This window comes from Pelodiscus sinensis, chromosome 6 (genome assembly GCF_049634645.1).
Source record: "Pelodiscus sinensis isolate JC-2024 chromosome 6, ASM4963464v1, whole genome shotgun sequence".
In the NCBI taxonomy this organism is placed as follows: domain Eukaryota; kingdom Metazoa; phylum Chordata; order Testudines; family Trionychidae; genus Pelodiscus; species Pelodiscus sinensis.
In genome coordinates, this window is record NC_134716.1 from 56,130,230 (window position 1) to 56,152,731 (window position 22,502).

Here is a 22,502-nt window from a genome sequence, read left to right on the forward strand (position 1 = left end):
CTGTTCCCTCTGGGCGGTGCTGTTGCCTCCCTGGCTGTTCCCTCTGGGCAGCGCTGTTGCCCGAGTCACGTCCTTCACCTCCTGCTGTGGCACTCGGCTGACTTCTGCACCACTCAGCCGGGCCGCCACGGAGGAGCAAGCAACACAAGTGGCAGTTTGGGGTCCGCGCTCCCCATGCAGCACCCCCATGCTGCATAGGGAGTGTGGACCCCAAATGGACGCTTGCGCTGCTTACTCCCCTGTGGTGGCCCGGCTGAGCAGCGCAGAAGTCAGCTGAGTGCCATGGCGGGAGGTGAAGGGGGGCGGGGTGCTGAAATACATGGCCAGGGGGCGGGTCCTGGAGCCTCCGTCATGTCCTTACTGTGCTGATGTCTGCTCCAACCAGCCCAGGAGAATTTGCAACCTGGAGTGGGCCCGGGAGGGAAGCGTGGGCTGGAGGAGCAGGCTGCACAGCCAGCTGGAGAGAACATAAAGTATGATTATGTGGAGCAAATCCACTTTTCCACTTTTAAGGGGAAAGTGCCGCTTCTCTCTAGCCGCCTGCTCCATGGCTGCCGCCTGCTCAGTCCTCCAGTCAGCACCTGTGAGTGGGGGCTGGGCACTGAGCCTGGCCGGGCAGAGTGCGGGGGAACGAGGGGCAGAGGGACGTGGAGGACAACTGGGAGGCTGCAGGATCAGTGCTGGGGTGAAGGGAAATGGTACAGGGGGGCAGCTGGAGCTCATAGGCAGCTGCTCAGCTGGGCTGCCGCGCGGGAGCAAATGGTGCAAACAGCCCGCGCTCCCCATGCAGGAGAAAGAGAAAGAGAAACGCAGGAGGGGGAGGAAAAGAGAAAGAGAGAGTGAGAGAGAGGCAGGAGGGGGAGGAGAAGAGAAAGAGAGACGGAGAGAGAGGCAGGAGGGGGAGGAGAAGAGAAAGAGAGACGGAGAGAGAGGCAGGAGGTGGAGGAGAGCTGAGAGAGAGAGGGGGGGAGGCAGTAGGAGGAGGGGAGAGAGAGAGAGAGACGGAGCGAGAGACGGGAGGCTCAGAAGAGAAGACTGAGATAGAAAGGGAATAGGATGTGGAGGAGAGACCTGAAAATCCCATCTTATGATGGGCTAATTGGCTAGTTTGTTAAGATTCAATCAAGAATTGTGAGCTGGAGTTGCACTTTGCTCCACATAATCATACTTTATGTTCCTACAAAATGTATTTTAAAAGTTTCCTGCACTGCCTCACAGTACTAATTATCCTATTGTCTGATGAAGACTTAATTTCACCTCTCATTGCTACTTCAGATACGATGTTTCTGAGATGAACTTTTAGCATTGCTTAGGCCATAGTTAGAGCACTGTTCAGCTGCAATCACTTTTACCAGACCATGACCTATAGCATGCTCATTATACTGCAGCTTTTAATAATCAAATTCCTTGGTGCATACATGTGACATTGGTGAACAGTTTTCTTTGTACTTACCATATGGTTTCTATGCCACTTCGCTGAACACAGGATGTAATATATTTGGGCTTTTTATTGCTTGAGTAGAAAGTGCTCATTATCTATTTGTTTATGTTTATATATAGGAAAAAACAAACAGTTTTTCAAGTGGCACACATCACACTGTTGTAGTGGTGGATTTTCTCAAGATGGTCTTTTGGGGTTTTGGTGCAGTTTGTGGAGGCACAGTCGCAGGTCTGAGAGGGGGAAAGCTATTACTGGGGCTTATTCCCAACCCTCCATTTTCTAGAGGAACTGGAGGGAGAGGGGGAGGAGGTGGCGGTAAGGGAGGACATTGGTGAGGAAGCTTTCCCAGTATTGGTGCCGGCTCACTATGTAAGTGGCTCTCCCTGTTTTTAATGTTATACCGAACGTCACAGTCAGGGCAATAGCCATGGTACTGCACTTTCTCACTAAATCGTACCCGTTCCCGTGTTCCTGTCTGAGGACACCTGTCTTTATCAGGTCTATGAATCAGAGGATGCATTGGAACTTTGTCCAAGTTACTATTAGGTATGCAAAATACATCCCCATTTGGAATCTTGTTTGGTCCTCCTGGTAAACCTCCATTTCGAAGTAGGGTCCCATTTGTCTTTACAGGGTTAGCAGAAGAAACTGGCCTTTGAGGGTCTTCACACTTCACAGGAGTCAATCGTGGTGGAGGTGGTGGTGGATTGGGTTTCCTCAGGACAGTGAGAATAGCAGACGGATGTGCTGGGGGCTTGATGAGAGGTGCATTGGCACGCACTTTGGCTTTCTCCAAGCTGGATGCTGTTGTGCTGCTTGAGCTGCTGTTCAGCGTGTCAGTTTTGGAACTGTCTGTCATCTCATCCTCCAGCTGCAGGTCAGATGTCAATGTGTCAATCTGGTCAACCACCTGTATGGAAATCAGAATGCAAAACAGCGATAAAGGGCTGCCATAGTAAAGGCAAACAAACAAAGCTTTGTTCACAATCACTTTTATCACTTTCCTGGAAGTGAAGCATCTTAATATTCAGTTTTATGAAACACTATTTCTTTTTCCTTCTTCCCTAAAACTTTTTTTTAAACAAGTGGTTAGTCCTGTTATCTGAAGACAAAGGAAATACAATTTTAGACTCTCTGCAATGAAATTCTGTATTTTTTCCCTATGGCTAATCTACCAGTTAGACTCTGTATGAACTATCCTTCAGTATCATAATTTGCCTCATAGCGTAGCTGAACCTGAATGAGTTAATCACAGTTTATACAAGATGATTTTTTGAATCCAAAACTACAGTACTGTAGAAGATCACAGATTTGACTTTCAAGAAAATCCATATTTAAGAATGTATCTCAGAATTGGATGCATTATGGATATATAATCAAAGTTAACACACAAACCTATATGAACGATTTTTACACAAACTACTAAAGATTCAGGTAGCAAATAGCAGTTATCCACTTATCTTGAACCACATATTCTCTATTTGTGAGTATTTTCTTGAGATATCTGGCTGCTCCTCAACCAAATCTAAAATAGGGTCATTTATAGGATAAAGATATTATAATTGTTTATTCCTGAAGATGTAAGTGGTTAATTCACTCTACCATTTCATGTATTTTATACTAAGAGGATTCCCTATATACCATACATCTAATGTGCTCTCCTACTATCTAAGTTCCTCTAATCTAGTTTTCTATTTTCCAATCTATAACTATAATTATACACACACACACACACACACACACACACACACACACAAACTTTGTATACTCTGATTCAAAACCTCTCCTGAAAAATGCAGCCTATTTGGTACTTTTCTTCAACTCTTAAATTAAATACAGCAATAAGAAAATAGGAAGGAACTACAAAATTGGAAAAAAATACCACACTCCTTTGTCCTCCCCTTATTTCCATTGCAGGTTGTACCTATATAACACCCAATGGTAGAAATGCTACTTCTAAACTTATTTTCCATTCTTAGTACGCTTTCATAAAATATTTTTTCTACTTCTAATGAAATACACTTATGTCCTTGACTTAACCAAAAGATTAAAAAAAAAAAGTGATCTAATTATTCACAGGTGTTTTGAAAAACACACAGAAGTACATCTAGATGATAGAAGAACAAAGCATATGCTATTCAGGTACTTTGTAAACTATATGTTTCAAAGTGACAATATATTCATTCTGTTGTAATTATTTAGAAAAAGTTGAAATTTAAGATAATACAGTAAACATTTATTACAGCTAGTTCAATTATATTTTATGATTAAATTTTATGAAATATGAAATTTTATGAAAGAAAAATTATTCTTTATAACTATATTCATTCTTTATAATTGAGAAATTTAACCATTTTTGTCTTTGAAGAATCATTTGCAATTTCCCATGACTGGTCTACTTTAAAACAGAGCTGACATAATTACACGATACTTAGCCATGTGAATAATCTATGGCTATTACAACCTAATCCTCAATGTAGACGCACGTAGGCTGATTGAATAATACTTCCATTGAACTAGACACTATAATTCATGGAAGTGGAGTTCCTACAGTGGCAGAAAAATCTCTTCCATTGAAGAAGTCTGTATCCACGCTAAAGGTTATAGCAACATAGGCAATGTCTAGACTGCAGGTTTCTTTCAGAAGAAACTTTTCCAGAAGAGATCTTTTGGAAAAGCTTCTTCCAAAAGAGAGCATCCACACTGTGAAAGCACATTGAAAAAACAATCTGCTTTTTCGACGGATAGCATTCACACTGAATGGATGCTATCTCCAATGTAATCTGTGATTACTATGGGCGGAATGGCCAACAGGGCACTTGTGCTTTTTCCTCCTTCCTCTTCTTTCGAAAGAACTCCTTCTTCCCCATCCATGCACGCCTTTTTCCCGAAATAGCTCTTTCGGAAAAAGGCTTCGTCCTCATAGAATGAGGATTGATTACCAATGTCGGAAAAAAACCTCTTTTTTAAAATTTTCTTTCGAAAGAACATGATTGCAGTGTGGACGCAACTCAAGTTTTTTTTTAAAACTCTGTAGTGTAGATATAACCAAAGCTATGTCAGCATAGCCATGCCATTGTAGTGCCCATAGGGTAAATATGGCTATATAACTGTTTATGTTTCACAATATTTAAATCATGTAATATATGCAAACAAATGTAATCCTTTAGGGTGCTGACAAACTGCTCACATTAATTATTTTGTGTCTATGGTATCTGATTGGTTGCTTGAGTCCCATGATATTGTTTCTGCTCTCTGAGTGGAGCGAAAGAGATTATGAAAGAGAATAATTGTGTTAACCTAAAATTTAAAAAAGATTTCAATATATCACTTTAAACGTAATAAGTTTCCTGGTCCTATATGAAGACTAAAGAGTTCCATAGGGAAGTTGATGATCTGGATCTTCAGCTGTCAGTCTGCAGAGAAGCAGCCTGGAGGAAAGTGACTCTCTATATTAGGGAGCAGCCTCTTTTGTGCATCTCTGGATTTGATTCGTATGTGAAGAAATGAAGAAGTCGTGTTACATTGAAAACTTCCAGCTAAAGTATTTCAATGTTTTATTTAACTTCTCCAGGAGTATAACAATAATGATTAACAAAGAGTTAATGATGCACAACAGCAAATATACTCTTGCTCCTATATGGACATAAGTATTCATACACAGTGACCTTCACCTCTGTGGAGACCAATTCAAGGCAATCTTAACACAAGTTAACACAAGACCAATTCAAGGCAAAGTTCTGTTTAAATGGTGTATAAGTCTACAAAGGGCAGACATCCTTCAACCATTCATCCAAACCAACAGCTCATATGAACAAATGCTGGTAAGCAGCACCAACAAAAAGGCACAAATCTAGTGAAATGAAATAGCTGTTCAGAATTTGAACAAATATTTGTGACCACTTCTCATGCAGTATCCAAGAATCTTTCACATATCTCAAATGTAGTACTCTCGCCTTTTGCTCTTTCATATTTGCAGAGGTTCACACACAATAAAGTCGAGGGGGAGGGGGAGAGAGAGAAAAGATGATTTCTGGTACAAGAGAAAACTGTTACAAACAAATCTGTCCCTTCTCACAATGTAATTTACAGAGACAAAATTTTCATAAGCATCACTTTGAGACCACAATGTTAAAGACCATATTGGACTCTTGGAACGAGAACACACTTCCAATTTAAGCACTATTTATGTGGATGACAGAGCAGTAGCAAAGACTGATGGAAAAATGTTTTGTTAATTCAGTCTATCCCCGTCAGTGCAAGATTTTCCCCAGAATTCATAGTAAAGACCAGCCATAAATAAGCCTCAATTTTAAATGACTTTAAGCAGTTTGAGCTTATCTTACTTGACTCCTTCCTATAATAAATCACGATCCTATTCACTGTCATTTTTGGTCTTCCTATTTGCCAAAAAAATGAAAATCCAAGTAGAAAACAACATACAGAATAGCTAATCATGGAAGAAGTATCCGGAGACTATTAGCACAACTGAAAATGCAAACATGAAACTAGAAACCTCCAATGAAAAAGGAGGTTTTCCTGCTGGAGTAAAACAGAAAATATTATTTTTAAAAGTATGTTTATTGTCCCATGCTATTAACAGTAACTGCACCTGATTTATATTTGTGAGTGGGGGAGAGATATCTCTCTTCTTCCACAGGACACCTACATTAATATAAAAATCCAGTCCTAGGAAAGGATACATGCCATTCCTCTGTTGCCTGCACTCCCATGTATTTTTTGTAGGGAGATGGGAAGATCTGTACAGAACTCCAACAGCGCATCCTTTTTGGGGCTGTCCTAGAGATGTGGTCAAACACCCTACTCTCTAAGTTGTTATAACCAGTATCCATGCCCAGTGAAGTGGAAGCTACATGCACCTGATGATATTGCACTTCTGCTTTGATAAGGTTTTCTATCATCAGAGCTCCACAGCCCTGATTCCAAAGGAATAAATCAAGTATGATATCCAGGTTCTATTTCTCCCTCACATTTGGGTCCTGCAATGAAGTCAAACCTCTAATTGCAACACAGTCTACTGAAACAGAAATCTGTACATTTTCTTAAGCTGAGCATTTTGTGACTTCATAACATGATAAAAAGAAGAAGCTGGTCTGGGGAGTATTGTCTACACTAGAAGCCTTGTTCATCCTGTAACATTAACGGAAGTTAACGGATCACCAGTTTGACTGAGCTAATGCTACAATGCATTTCTAATGTAAATACTCGCAAATGTTTGCTCCTGATCATGACTGATGCCAGGATTCAGCCTATAGTGAGGTGCAACAAGTCACTGCTTCTATTTTCCTCAGTTTCCCTTTCTGTAATGGGGACATGATATGAACATCTATTGATGAAAAGCAAAACTGATGAAAATTCCTATTTAGAACTATCACTCAACTTGAATTAAAAGCAAAACTAAATTTCTAATATAAACAAGCCCAGGAAGAGCAAGTCCTTGTTTGAAAACAAATAACTATAGTATAATAAATTGGAAAATATTTATTTTGACATATGAATAAAGCAAAAATGTATTATGATGTTTGGAAAAAAAATCTAGTTATGATAGTTCCTCTTTAAAACACTCAAATAGTCAATCTCACAGTACACCTGTAATCTTTCAACAAACAGGTCCAGATTGTGCCACGCTAACTCACTGTGATCAGCACTTGATTACAAGAGTAATGGAACTACTTGCATAAGCAACTGTTCATCAACATGAAAAAGAGTTCCACCAACCGTACAACACTATCTTACCTAAAGCAAACATTATTACTGTTGGGTGACTGCTCTGTGTTGTACTAAATTCAACCACTTTCACATACAGTTTGGAAACTGCAGCTTTTTAAATCTGACCTCAATCACAAAATGTCTTGCTCAACAGATAAAACTGCAGCCAGCTGAAATATATGGGAATGTTCAAAGACAAGAAAGATTTGAAAAAAAGTTAGAATTTCTGTAGTGAATATCTTTCAAGTCTTCGACCTTCTAGTCTGTCTTAGACTCTGAAGGCTGAGACACAAGAAGACACTGTAATGAAGACAAATTAAAAGGTCAAACTGGAATCTGGTCAGTATTCACAAACAAGATCAGTTGTTTAAACAAACTTCACTATGATCTACCCTACCATTTATGTCAGCATAATTAATAATAAATCACACACATCTGAGTGACATAAATTACCCAGGCATAAGTGCTAATTTGCTGCTTGTGGGGGATATTTGTTATGCCAATAGGAAAATACGGGTTCAGTCCTAACAGGATTACAAATATGCAACAGCTGCACCGGTGCCATGCTGTAAGTGTAGATACACCCTTTGTTTCGACTACATTGGCTTTCCGTTGGTGGCTCGATCTCCAGGAAAATTGAGAGAAAGCTAACTGAAGAGGCAAACTGGAGAGTCTGAAGCAGAGCAGTATTTAGAAATCATTATTATTATTATGGCATTTTGTGCAAATTTAATCAGGCTGTTATTCATAACTGTAGAGATTAATTACTATTTTGTTTAAGAAATGTATAGTAAAAATTTAGAACTATTATTCTCATTCCTATTTTTATAATTAAAGTTAACACATTTATAAACACATTTATAAATTGTGATTTGCATGAAAATTTGCATGCCTCACTATGGAGCTAGGGAACCACACTTCATTGAATTTCTAGAGAAATTGAGTCCATATTTTGGGGTCAACATCTAGAGGTGACATATGCCTGGAACACATCCACTGAAAAGCACATCATCATGCAATATATACTCAGCATGGTATAATGACAAGGTGAACCTTTCAAATTATAACAAGAAAGCAGATAGAACAGCAGATGATATGGAGATGGAGGGAAACAGTAAGTAGACATGGGAAGTTAAAAAAGGTAATAAAATTTGAGCAAAACAAACACACTACAAGCTAAAGCTCTCAGCAATGGAAGAGTAATAAGCATAGAACACTGCAAATGTCCATCCTTCTGGTCTCTAATTAGTATTACGGAGGGGGGAGCAAGAGACTGGCCAGCCCTCAGCGCTGGATTGCGCCACACCGCTGTGCCCACCTGCCGGCTATTTAAAAAGCTCAAGGCTCTTGCTACTGTCACTGTCCCCTTTGCCCTCCTTCCTCGTTTGTGGTCCTGATCATGGGAGAGAATGTTTGGAGCAACAACTTGTAATAGTTTGAAGGTGGAACCGATTTAGTAAAAGAGAGTTAGATGTTGAGATTTTCAAAATTGGATATGGAAAAAAGACACCTAAATCCATATTTAGGCATCTAAATAAGTGATTCTCAGAAATGCTAAGTACCCAATATCTGTCACTGACCTCAACAGAAGCTGTTCCATACTCAGCACTGTTGAAAATCAAGGTGAAGGAAGTTCTCAAGATTGTTTAATGGATGAACAGAGCAATCAGATGATGATGAGTTTTCTCTGCATTGAATTTTAATGGTTTGGAATGAATGCTATCATGAAAAGACTACTACTGTTTTTAAATGGCTCCATTTTGTCTCATTCTCTCTTCAGAACACACAAGATTACAAATATATGACAGAATTGAGACACAAAAGTCAGAGTTTGGTAATAATTAAGATATGGTAGTGAACAAAACTAAGTTCAACAGATTGGCATGAAGTTGAAAGAACGGGTATTAAGGGAACACGATTTGGGTTAGAGGGATTAACTGGGCTTCAGGACCAAAATACGTCAAAAGAGAAATCATGTCTGGGAAAAGCACTAAGGAAGTTCTAAAACAAACATGGCATGTGATCCTCCACAGTGCACCTGATGCTAATAACTATGGCCATTTAAAAACACATCTGTAAACCCATCCAGGATATAGGATCATTTGTCAAATATGTGGAAAGTCATATCACCATCCACAAAATGAAGAGAAACAAACCCATTGCAGAGAGAAATTTCTGAAATAGATTATCAAACTTGTGGTCTTTCCAGGGAACGTATCAAGTCACTACAAAAGTGTTCAAGCCAAGTCAGCAGAAACTTGGCATCTGATGCTCTATCTGAGGGATGTTTTTATAAAATTCTAAATTGTTGTTTGGAGATGAAGTTAACATTTTACTTCAGAAAAGTTTTGGACTAACCCTACATAGGACTAATGACATATGGTGGCTCTAGGATATAATCTGAAGAAGTCAGCCTCACAGCAGCAACAGCCAAGGTCAAGATCAGTCTATATTTTTCAATTACTAAGGTTTCTAAAACAGCACTGTCAGATAGGGACACATATACTGAGATTACCTTTATTAAAACAATAAGAACAGCATATAATGATGCCACTAACAGTGGAGAAAAATTAACTGAACAACATCCAGACCTCTCCAGAGAGCTAGCAGAGTTCTGTGGAGCACATCATACACACAAAGACTCAGAAGTTGCCGCTGACGAAGATGTGGATTCTGAAATATACCATTTGCTGTGTCACACAGAGATGGTCTCAAATATTTGGAAACGGACCTGTACCTTGAGTTAGCAGCTTATTCATATTTTTAAAGAGATAAATTTTTAAATAAAATGCCTGAATTCCAGAGACCTAGTAAGGGCATGAAAACTTGGCATTGCCATTCCAACATAAATAGATGTTCAGTGAAGAGAATCTGGAAAAAGCCTATTCACCTTACTAAAGGAGAAGGTTTGATACTGGCATGTTCTACAATACGATCTGCACATTTTAATATCCCATTCATTCAGTGTAAAACACAAAAAATTCTCACTCCAAAACCTGTGTGGAATAATCAAGTCTTATCATATATGACAAAATAATATTGAGTCATTCATTTCTAGGAAATATAGAAGATTACTTGATTTGCATCACATTTGGCCTAATAATACTAAAGTCGGGTTTATCCTCCCTCAGGGAATTTACTATTGCAATGTTTTTTAAGTAGTTCTCCATATGTTACCAGACTAAAAGCAAATCTGTGTATTAGCTGCAAATGCATCATTTAAAGAGCAATCCTTGATAAGGTTTTCAGTCTTCCATTTCCCTTACTCCAACAAATTTGCATCAAACTTCAGAGTTTTAAAACTGCAGGAAATCTAAAGAATGAATTTATCAATTTGAAATAACACATGCCTAGTACTGTACTACTTCAGACAGCAATGCTAATTAAGAGTTTCTGAGTTACTTTTTCCAAGAATATCACATGAATCTGGCACAGCATGTTCTGAACAACAAGATTTACAAATGACAAAAAGAAACAAACAAATCACATTTTCCAAGGATTTTAAGTAGAGGAAAAGGGAAGGGGGATAATGTGTATTAAAACATGTTGTGAGTACATGTCCATAACATTTGCAATATTACTTGCAAGTTAAAAGAATTCAGTTTTAAGGGAAATCAGCAATGTTCATATAATTAAGCTCATGTTAATTGGAACCAGCTTGAACTTCCATAATGTGAAGAAATTGTCATATTTGTTTTTTCTCATTTTGTTCATTATAGTTTAGCTGTTGTTTGGATGAACGGCAGAGCTCCTGAAAGTAAGGGATTAACAGAAGAACATATGAATGACCATCTGGAAACAACCCAGTAGTTATCCATTGTTTGTCTTGTGTCTGGTAGGCCATTTTATGGCAATTCTGAGGACACAAATTGACTGTCATAATAATTTATTGAGGAAAATATTTTCCTGGACATAACTGACAAACTTATATTTTTGAAATATGAGGACTCCAAAACTGCAATGTTTTTATTAAGGATGTTAGTATGTAGTTAGAAATGAGTAACCAATAAACCCAGGCTTCTTGGTTAATCCAAACAGCTACATGCACTCCCCCTCCCTTGCTACTTCTGTATTGGAGGCAGCAAGAGAGGGGGGAGAGGCTGCAGCCGGTGTGGGTGGAGAGCCTGTGCTGCTACCTCTGATAGCAAGGCAGAAGTGTGGAAGGTACACGTGGGGAGCCAGGTTTTAAGCTGGTTCTCTGTGTGTGCCAGCTCTGTGGAGCCTCTAGCTCACTCCCCACCCCCTGCTGATACAGAGGCAGCAAGGGGGAGGCAGGCAGGAGCCAGTGCTTGGGGTGGGGGAGGTTACTTAAAAGTTGGCTCCGCATGACCACCAGCTACACGGAACCACCTCCCTCCCTCTCTCCCACTACGCTGCTGCCTCAGTGTGGGGAGGGGAGATGAAGCAGGATGCTGGCACAGCCTCTGTCCATGGGGAGCCTGGGCCCATCATGGACAGAGGCTGCTGCCTTTGTATCAGAGTGAGCAGTGCGGGGTAGCGGTGGGAGCTGGTCTGCGTGGAGAGCTGGGAGTGCACTTGCTGCTGGCACCAACCCTGGAGGCCATCAAATAATCGTGTAACCACTAAGATTTGGTGTATTTACCCAATTATTAAATTAAACATTATCTAATATCCCTAGATTTTATATTAGGCAGTGCAATTCCAGACAAGGAAATACAAAGTTTTGGAATGGAGGCTTGCAAGAAAAAATTTGCTTCAAGTGCACCTACATTTGCCCATTCAATTAACAAATTTGTATTAACACTCTTTTAATTTGAGCTAGAATCTTTAGAGTACTGTGAATAGTGAATTGTGGTAATAGCTAAACCCTTTACATTAGGTATATAAAGACTCTAGCTTTATAAATTGACATAATTGAAAGTATAATAATTAGCTGAAACGGTGGTTTTCAATCTTTTTTCATTTGCTGTACCTATGAGAATAGTTAAGGGAATGCACTCAAAATTCGGGGGCGGGGGGGGGGGGGATCCGCATTTCAGAATAAAGTCACAATTAAAAAAAGAAATTCTGTTTTCAGGTTTTCATTATTTAATTATTATTATTATTATCATCATCAGTTTCTCAGAAGAAGAAATTCCTTCAAAAATTTACTATAAGTGCTGAGATAGATTCTGGTGTTGCATTGATTTATCCCAGTTTAAACCTTGGTGCAATACCTGGTAGCAGTAACTCCACTGAGGAATTAGGTAGAAATCCAAAAGGAAAGTCGGTACCAGTCCTCCCTTCAGGTGGATACAAGAACAGAAGTCCTTGTTCTGTTGGGAGGGGTACACCATAGTACAGTGAAACCTTTGTTATCTGGCACTCTGTTAACCAGAAAACTTTGTTAACTGGCATTGCCCCAACCACAATAATGTCATGCTTGGTTTACCATGATTGGCTTAACAATTTTTTATTTAAGAAGCACTAATCATCTTTAACTCAAAATAGAAATGTGAGACCAACTGCCTCACTTCAAAACTACCAATATTAAAAACTTAAGTTTTACTATTATTGTCCTTTGGTTTTTCCTAGGCTGATGGGACCCTCGGATAACCAGAATTTGTAGATGACCAGAACGCCCTAATCCCCGAGTGTGCCGGATAACACAGGTTTTACTGTAATTCAGATAATCTTGCCTGTAGTATAAAAGTGCTATTCTTGCATCAGAATTTAAAAGTCATTTTGTAAATAAAATCCAGGGGTCATAATTGTGTCTCAGAAAGATCTTTCCTCATCTGTGAAGATGTCCCCTCCCTCTGACTCCTCATCAACACTAGCCCTTTTCTCAGATTCAGTGGGGCCCCTCCTCAGGCCGGGATCTGTGTGCTGGCAAGAGAAAGTAATATTTTCCAAGGATTTAAAACCCGGAAAGAAAAAATCACTCAGGTCCCAAGCTGAGAATAGAAAATGCCAGTGAAGCATCACGTTTCCCATATTAAACAACTGTTCAAAATTACAAGAATTTGGGCTATTTATAAGTCACAGAAACAAGTAAAACCTATGGAAATATGAATGCAGAAATCTTTTTTTCAATTTGGCTTTTCCTCGTCAGTTTGTCAGGGTTTCACTTTTTGCTTTAGAGAACATACACAGGTTGAATATCCCTGGTCAAGGACTCTCTGGTCTGGCAGATCAGAGAGCCCTGGACCACAGGCTCCAGGGAGCCCTGTGGCAGCCAGGGAGCTGGGAGCCCAGTGGCCCAGGGTTGGTCATGGAGTAGTGGCCCCAGCAGCCCGGGGGCAATGGAGTATGGGTGGCCCTAACAGCCTCAGACCAGCAGAGCTCCGGTGCTCGTGGAGCTCTAGCCACCCCAGCAGCCTAGGCAGTGGAGCACCAGTGTCCCTAGGGCAGCACAGCTCCTTCAGCCCTGGAGACATAGAGCCCTAGCAACCCTCAGACAGCAGAGCCCCAGCAGCTCTGGGGCAGGAAGGGAGCCAGACTGTCCAGTAGCAGATCCATGTGGGGAGACCAGGAGGGAGCCCAGAGTCCATCAGCAAAGGAACGAGACTTGATCTCTCCTAGTCCTGCAAAATCCCTTATTCAGGGGCAGTCAGGTCCAAGGCTGCTGGACCAGGGAGGTCCAATCTGTATATCAAACAACACGGCTTTATTTGCATAGGTACTGTAGTAAGTTGAAAGGAACCTGCTGTCTGTTATAAAATTTTTCTTCTGAAAACTAACACAAAGGTTTTGTTTTTTTCTTAAATAGCTTTGTCCTGAAAAGTGAAATTTGATTAGTCCCTGTGGTTTCACCATTTCTTGTAGTTTTTCAAATACAAATGATGTAAAACAGCCAACATTTAGCATTGAAATTTGGCTCCTTAACATTTGTTGTACATTGTTTAGAAATGCCTTCTTCATATGTTTGAAACAGCTAAATGTGGCTTAATGTAATAAAAATTCTTAATAGAAAGTTTGCATTAATTTACATGACAAGAATTCAAATAAATATTAGATTTAGTCTCTCATCACAGAATGTATTTATGTAACCTGCATATAGAATATATATATATATATATATATATATATATATATATGTCCAAACTAATAATTCACTCTATTAACTCAGATTTCTGTAAGGTGATTTTTTTCCCAAAACAAAAATAATATTTTGTAAGGGACTTAAATAGCAAGGTGGCACTTTAAAAATATATAAAATAGAGAAAGTAATGTGAACAGAAATTAATGTGGCTCTGTATAATCACTTCATCACTGAATATACTCAGTGAGCTTTTTGGTGAGAACTAGTATTTACCAGAAGTTACTTTGCAGTCAAGGAACATTCTGCATTAGCTAAAGTATGCTCACATATTAGGTTCTTATCACATTGACAGGGCTAAGGAGGGCAAAATGTTTCTTTCAATGCCTTTTTTACCAAAAAATGCATATTAGGGTTAACCAAAACCTTCTTCCAATTCATGCTGAATTTGATGTTTGGAGGTGGGGGGGTTATTTAACAAGAAATACTCTGAAAAAATAAAAATGTTTTATTACATAGCTGGGTAAGGTATGGCCCGGGCTGCATCAGGGCCACCTAACACTTTGTTCTAGCCCATGGCCTGGATCTGGCAGATTTCTATTTATATCCTGCTGCCCATGTAGGGATGTTAAATATAGCTTAATCAACTAATCAAATTTACATCAACTATTCAAATAGTCGATAAGGGAGCCTCCTCCTTTGAAATGTAGCAAGAACCTCATCAGCTCTTGCTACATTTCAAAGGCGGAAATGCCGCAGGGAGCATGGGGTCAGCAGGAGCCTCAAGCAGTCCCCAGGAGCTCTTGTACATTTCAAAAGCAAAGCATGCGGGGAGCACGGGGTCAACTGGGGACTGCTTGAGTCCACCACTCGCCCCGTACTCCCCACAGTGCTTCTCCTTTTGATATGTAGCAAGACCCCCGCTCTTGGTACATTTTAAAGGCAGAAGCGCCACCAGTTCCCTGCTGTGCCCCTACTAACCCCCCACCCTTCCAAAGACAATGCTGGGGAGAACCAGCTTTTAAGCTGGTTCCTTCCAGCACTGGCTCCTGCTCCACCACCCCCCACCCCCGGCTGTCTCTTTCTGACAGAGGCAGTGGGGGAAGGGAGGGGAGAGACAAGTCAAGTCACTAGTCGACTATCCAATAAAAATATGGTTATCCAATAGTCAACTAGTCACTTACATCCCTATGCCCATCAGCATTCCCTCTAAGGGTATGTCTAGACTACAGGGTTTTGCCGACAGAAGTTTTGTCGACAGATACTGTCGACAAAGCTTCTGTCGACAAAGAGCGTCTAGACTACATTCAGTTCTGTCGACAAAGCAAGCTGCTTTGTCGGCAAAACCCTGTGGTCTAGACACAACCCTACATGCAATAACACCTTCTGTCGACAGAACACTGTCGACAGAAGGCGTTATGCCTCGTAAAATGAGGTTTACTAGTGTCGACAAAACTGCTGAGTTCTGTCGACGTTATGTTGACAGAACTCAGCGGTAGTGTAGACGCAGGTATAGTTTTGTCGACAAAAGTCCACTTTTGTCGACAAAACTCTGTAGTCTAGACACACCCTAAGCTGTGTAGCAGCACAGCTTCATAGGTCATTAATCACCAGTCAGAGCTCAGGGCTCCATGTATGTAATCACCTGTGAAACTGTGCTGCAATGCACCTTAAAGGGAACACTGATGCCCATGCCACCGAATTGTAACTCAGATTTTGTTTTTTGTTTTTGTTTTGTTTTGTTTTTCCTTTTTCGACTGTGACATCGGAAGATAAATTGTTGTTTTGTCTGAGCATTACTCTAAATTTTTGTATTGTTCAAATTCAGTATTAAAAGTTAAAATGTAGGGATAGTTGCAGGGTAACTAAACCCTGAAGGTTGCAGGGTAAAACCACATGAATTAAAAAAAAAGTTGTTTGCAAGAGTCTCTGCCAACCTATATCCTGTTTCACATAGTTGTGCTTTAACCTTGTTATTAACAGGTGTGTCTAGTTCAGAAGATAATTCTTATGCTTTTTCTCCCAGCAGATGTCTCACATAAGAATCTGAATGATATTCTCCAGCTCAGCACAAAGGGGACAGATTTCATTGTCTGGCTAGAGTAGTTAGGAGGGAGTTAAAAAAGAGGAGAGAGTTAAAAGAAGGTCTAACCACTTAGCACAAAAATCGAGATGCTGAATAAAATTAATAAAGAATCCAAAGAACATGAAAAGAAGTATTTTTGTTTTAGGAATACAATGTTTTATGTGGGGAGGGGAGGGAAGAAACCAAATATCATGAAAGAAACCTGAATGCACACGAAAGCAAAGAAATACAAAACTAAAAATCAATATACCAGTATTAGCTTAACATGTCTGCTTGGTTTTCTTTTGACATGATTTCTAGATTCTACACTCTTTACTTCTTAAAATGAACTATGATAGGGTTATTGACACTGAGCTACTCCCAAATCTGGCATTAGTCTGAACCACAGTTATAGCTCAGAATGCACATTACTTCAGGAAAGGGGTAATATCGATTTAGTCTAGCCACAGCTTTTAGAATTTTCCCTATGTATTTGTAGCCTATTCACCACAGAATCAGAGAAATGTAGAGCTGGAAGAGACTTCAAGAGTTCATCTAGTTCATCTCCCCATGTTAAACCAGGACCAAGTATCTGTCCAACTTGTTCTGAAAAACCTCCACTGATGGGAATTCCCTTGAAAATTTATTGCAGAGCTTAACTGCTTACATGCCGGAGTTACCAAACCTGCCAGACCCACCGAAGCAGACCACTGCCCCACTACCAGAGCTCCCGACCCCACCATGGCAGATGCTGTACCACCAGCTCCCAGTCTCTGGCCTCCCTGCAGCCTGCCTGGCTGGGTGTCCAGTCCCTGAAGGGCTCCTGCATCTGCCCCTCCACTGGGTCTCTCTGGTTCAGCAACATGCTGGACCATGGATGTTGTCAGACCAGGGAGTTCTAACTGAGAGAGGTTCAACCTGTAGTTAGAACACTTTTGCTATCATCTCACCTAAATCTCCATTGCTGCAGATTAAGTCCATTATTTCTTGTCTATGGACACAGAGAACAATGGATCACTATCCTCTTTATAACAGTCCTTAATATATTTGAAGAATGTTATCAGGTTCCATGTTCAGTCTTCTTTTCTCAAGTCTAAATCTATTTTTTTATATATTTTTTCTCATAGAACACGGTTTTTAAACCTTTTATCATACACGCAGCTCTCCTCTGGACTCTCTTCAATTTGTCCATATCTTTCTTATAGCGTAGTGCCCCAAACTGGACAAAATACTCCTGCATATTTAGCAATGTACATAAAGGCTAAAATTTTACCTTCAAATTGTTATAAACAGGGTGGATAATAGTATGGATTGTATACTTATATTTTAAAAATATCTTAACACCACAAAATAGTTTTAGAAGCAAATGATACCTTGTAACTCTTTATTTAATGGTCAACTATTTAAAAGAGAATGTTAAAAGTAAAAATTGAAACTAGAACTTGTCAGAAAATAATTTTCCCATCCACAAAACTTCAAGGTTATCAGAAAATTTTCACACAAAAATGGAAGACATGCCCACCCACTGGTTACAAGTTATGCATACTGAGGTTCACAACTCTACTTTGCCTAATTATGAATAGGGACATAAATCTATCTCCTACATAGAATCCTAGAATACTAGAATTGGAAGGGATCTTGAGAGGTGATCAAGCCCTGTCTCTTGCCCTCATGGCAGGACCAAGAACCAGCTAGATCATCCCCTATAAATGTTTATCTAACCTGCTCTTAAATATCTCTAGTGATGGAGATCCCACAACCTTCCTAGGCAATTTAATCTAGTGCTTAACTACCCTGACAGTTAGGAAATTTCTCCTAATTTTCAACCTAAAGTTTTTCAACCCTTGCAAATACTTTAACCACCACATAATATTAATTATTCTTGGCTGGATCTCTTTCAATCTCTCATATTCTGTTCCAATCTGTTAAAAATAATGATTGGAATAAGGATTTGAACCTGCATCTCCCAGATACCAACAGTTAGGTTCTCTCTTGCACACTGTGACCCAATGCATAATTATACAAAGTGAGACAGCTCCAACATGAGCAAAGGAGTACACCCCTCCCTCCAAACCAACAGTCTGGTGCTCAGGACACTCTTGTGATATACAGAAGATTCAGGATCAAGTCCCCGGGTTGAATCAGGGCGAAGAACTAAACCTAGATCTAGTTGCATGCCCTATCAAGCTATTGGCTTTTCTGAGGTTTCACTGTCTCTCTTTTCAGCCAGAACTTCCATCCTGGGTCTGAGAAATCTTCCCCTATAGAAGATTTGTTGAAAATGGTATGTTCTCAGGAAAAGTTTTGATGAATTGGCACCTCTGAAGAAAAAAAAAAGTGTTTTGTTGAATAATTCCTGAGCAGTTTTAAACATAATGTAGTCCTAGGCTGTTTAACTTTTAATTAAATATGCATTTTAACAAAATCAGCTAATTACAACCAGAAAGCCTGTTACCATAGTGAATTACATGATTAGTACTATAAACCAGTTGGAAAAAATACAGTTAGGGCCATCTTTTGTACACAGATATTAATGTGCATTCCTCAATTGGGTTAAGTAAGACTTCCATGTGCCTATCTGAGGTTATGAGGTTAGATGAGGCTCTCTGAATTATTTGAAAAATGCTACAATTCATTTTGGTACTTGTTACATCAGTCATTCCAGCACAGAAACCAGGAAGTTGGCAGCTCAGATATTTCAGGATCTTGAGGGGGAGGTAATTTAATCAAATTGTGTTAAAACACAGTACTAAAAACATTTTTTAAAACAGCTAACTATTTCTCCTTTTTTGGAATCTTATCTCACCTTGATTTGTCTCAATAACCTGTTGAACTTCAAGTAAAAGTAAATCAATAGTCAATGTAGAAGGGTTTGAATCCTGTACACAGGTTGAACCTCCCTTGTCTGGCAATCCTGAGTGGTCCCGAACCACAGAGTTTGCTGTCAAGGCTCCCTACTGGGCTCTAGGCTCTTCTCCCAGCTGGGGCTGCATGCCCACCACTCCCACTGTCTCCAACTCTGTCCAGGGCTGCACCCCCCAAAGCACCGGCCCAACCTGCGCACCCAGCTGCCAGCCCCACTTACTCCAGCTCTGGCTGGGGCTGTGCTGTCCACTGCCAGCCCCAGCCAGGACTGTGCTCCTGGCTGATGGCCCTGCTGTTCAGCCATGACCAGGACTGCACTCCTCCCTACAGCTCTAAGACCATGTTTCCTACTGTGGCAGCCCTGAGCAGGACTACACTCCCCACCTTACCAGCCTCAGCAGGGCTGCGCACCTTGCCATCAGCCCTGGCCAGGGCTATGCTTTCCACTGCACCAGCCCCACCGGGGATACACTCCCCACCACTAGCCCAGACTACGCTTCTAAACCAGGCCAGCCAGGGCTCTCTAGTCCAGCAATATCCATGGTCCTGCCAGACCACTGATGTTGCAGGACCAGAGTGTCCCAGATTTTAGAGGTTCAAACTGTACAAGAAAACACAAGTCCTGTCCCCAATATATCTTGCACCATTGCTACCAACAGTAGATTCCATATAGGAACTTTAATTTTTTCTAGTACAGGCAAGGTGAAATTAATTCCCACCCTGAAACAATTAGGGTGGTATTCAGACTTTGAAGGTTTTGCTAATAGTTTGGTTTCTATACATTTTCACTGAGTGAAAAATCTAAGAAAAATATACAAAATACTTACATAGCCCTACCAATGCTATATAAATATTTATTCTTCTAGTAGTTCATGGTTTACTTTGAAAAATCTGACCATGTCTTCTATAATAGGCCAGTTTTTGTGGGTTTATAGCCTTCTGTCCCTTCACTGAAATTTTTTCACAAAGCATCAGTTGATAATCTAGCAGAGTGGGGCCCACTGGGGTTCTGTGTGTGGCTGTGGAACATTTGTTTACCATTGCCCACTCACAAGGTTGCTAGATTCCTCTGGTTTTCATCGCGTAGGGTTTTTTTTTCCTTTTGTTGCTAGATTCCACTGGTTTTCATCTGCGTAGGTTTTTTTTTCTTTTTGTTATTACAAAAGTGACACACACTCAAAGTAAAGGCATGCAAAGTAAGTTCTATGCTGATTACACACAGCATTGATTGCATCCAATCACAGCACCGCTACGGTTCAATTGGCACATCCTGAAAACTCTAAGTACGCAAGCGCAGTTAGTAAAACTACCCTATCCCAACAGACTATCTTGATTATGTCAATCTTGAGGCACACTGAGATGCAGCCACTCTTGCAGCCCACTCACTAGTCTAAGTTGCCCCTCACAGATCTAGCAGGTGATAATATGCAAGCAGAACAGCTTCTGCTCTGTTTAATTCAGATACCCAACAGACACGCCATCTCTCACATTTTTCCTCCAAGTGACTGATGTGATCTCTGAAGAGTTCTTGTCCAGCTCTCAGAGCTCCCAGTTCCATATGGATTTCTCAGTACTTCAGGTAGGAGGAGTAATTTGTTCTATGTTTGTCATGCTGAAGTGATGGTATGATTTTACCAGAACTGATGGGAGTGGGAGTGAACAGAAGGATTAACCCAAGGAAGAGCAGGAGCTCTGGTGACTATCACCAAATGGTGCAGTGCTGTACAAATTGGCTTCATGTATTACCAATGAAAATATAGTCATATTACCCAAAAGAGCATAATTGGTGAGAATAAAAATGTTTTAATGCCTCCAAACTAGATGCATGCACTAATGTTTCATATAAATTGGCTTTTAAGTAACTAACCTGATATAATCAGTGTTGTTGAGAAAATAAGTTTCTTCTTTTATGTTCCCGGTGTGCCATTAGCAAAATATAAATTACTGCATAGGTAGATACTTCAAAGCTGTTATCCATATTTTAACAGTTCAACACTAGAATTTTAGATGCAAGATTTGCTCTTTAAATATATATGTATATTAAATACTAAATAAACACAAATGCACTGAAAATATAGACATTTTCATTTCATATAGATTTAACACATTTCTGTAGACTAAAAATGAGAGACTATAAATTAGTCAGATGCAAGTGCTTCAAATCTAAAGAAACAAAATATCATCTGCATTTCAAACCAAATATAATCTGACATACCCGGAGAAAAATATATGTTAGCAAATATTCTGATTAATTTAAACAGAATAATTTTTGTTTAGATTTAAAAATAAAATAGTAATGGTTTCTTAGTTTTAAATGAAACAATGAATTAAAAAGTAAGTATTATGTACAAGCTAGAAAATTGTTTAAATTTACAGCTGGTTTATAGTCTGAGATGTTGTGTCGTTAACTTGATTTTACCTATCTAAATACAAGCATCATATGTAGGATAATTTTTTAGTTGGCTGTCACACATGAAAAACTAGAATTTAGAGTTAGGAGTTATTTTAACATAAATCACTAATTCTTGAATGGAAAACCATGCTATTACATTAAGCACTACTATTAAATACTCATTAATGCCACATTACAAATACTAAATAATGATATATACATTAATACCATATAATTAAATGATGCCATTAAATATCAATCTGGCTAATGTAAACAGTGAAAAGTAATTATGAAACAAAACAAAATAGTACAAAACCACTACAAACAGACTTTTGTTTCTACTAGAAACAGTAGCATTGTCAATGGTAAAAAGGAATTTGTAAGAAAAAAGATTTTCACAGGCATACATTTTAGTTTATTTATCTAAGGCTCAACAATGTTAACAGTGGAGCAAACAGGAAAAGCGGTGCAAAATGTCACAAAATATGTTAAGTACTTGCATTACTTTTCCTCACAAATGGCAACTCAAACACACACATATATCTCCTTGCAAGCTAAGTGCAGTTCTGAGCTCATATACTTATATTGTATTTGGTAACTTCATCCTGCTACAGTATCACATTTTATCTTGATAGTATTATTCTGCTTGTAATACACAACAGTACGTGACTTTTTTTATCATAAACAAATGTCATACCATCATTTTAGTATTGATCAAGCCATTCACAGGAGCTGAATATTAGGGAATGACTAAATCAAAGATGAATTTGACAATGGAATCGTAGCCAGTATAGATACTATATACTATGCCAATGTTTTTCAATCTTTTTCTTCCCATTTGCTGGCCCCTTAATACTGAATGGAGATGTGGCCCACTCTGGAAATCTCAGTCTGCTGACCTTTAGTCATCTGCAAACCACAGGTTGAAAACCACTGTACTGTTAATGTGAAGGAAAGTGGAACAGTATCAGCATTATCTCTAACTTCATATAAGAAGAGGGACAGACCCTCCACCTTCCCAAGGATG

At 39.6% G+C, this 22,502-nt stretch overlaps 1 protein-coding gene across 5 annotated transcripts in view; it reads right to left on the bottom strand.

Moving 5' to 3' along the window:
• The window catches only part of PRR16 (proline rich 16), a 234,536-nt gene that overhangs the window by 87,404 nt on the left and 124,630 nt on the right, over positions 1 to 22,502 (bottom strand). For all 5 annotated transcript variants that reach the window (XM_006128883.4, XM_006128884.4, XM_025187639.2 and 2 more), the window contains exon 2: positions 1,454 to 2,351. In XM_006128883.4, coding sequence (XP_006128945.2) covers positions 1,593 to 2,351 — 759 coding nt within the window. In that variant the 3' untranslated portion in view covers positions 1,454 to 1,592. The remainder of the gene's footprint in view (positions 1 to 1,453; positions 2,352 to 22,502) is intronic.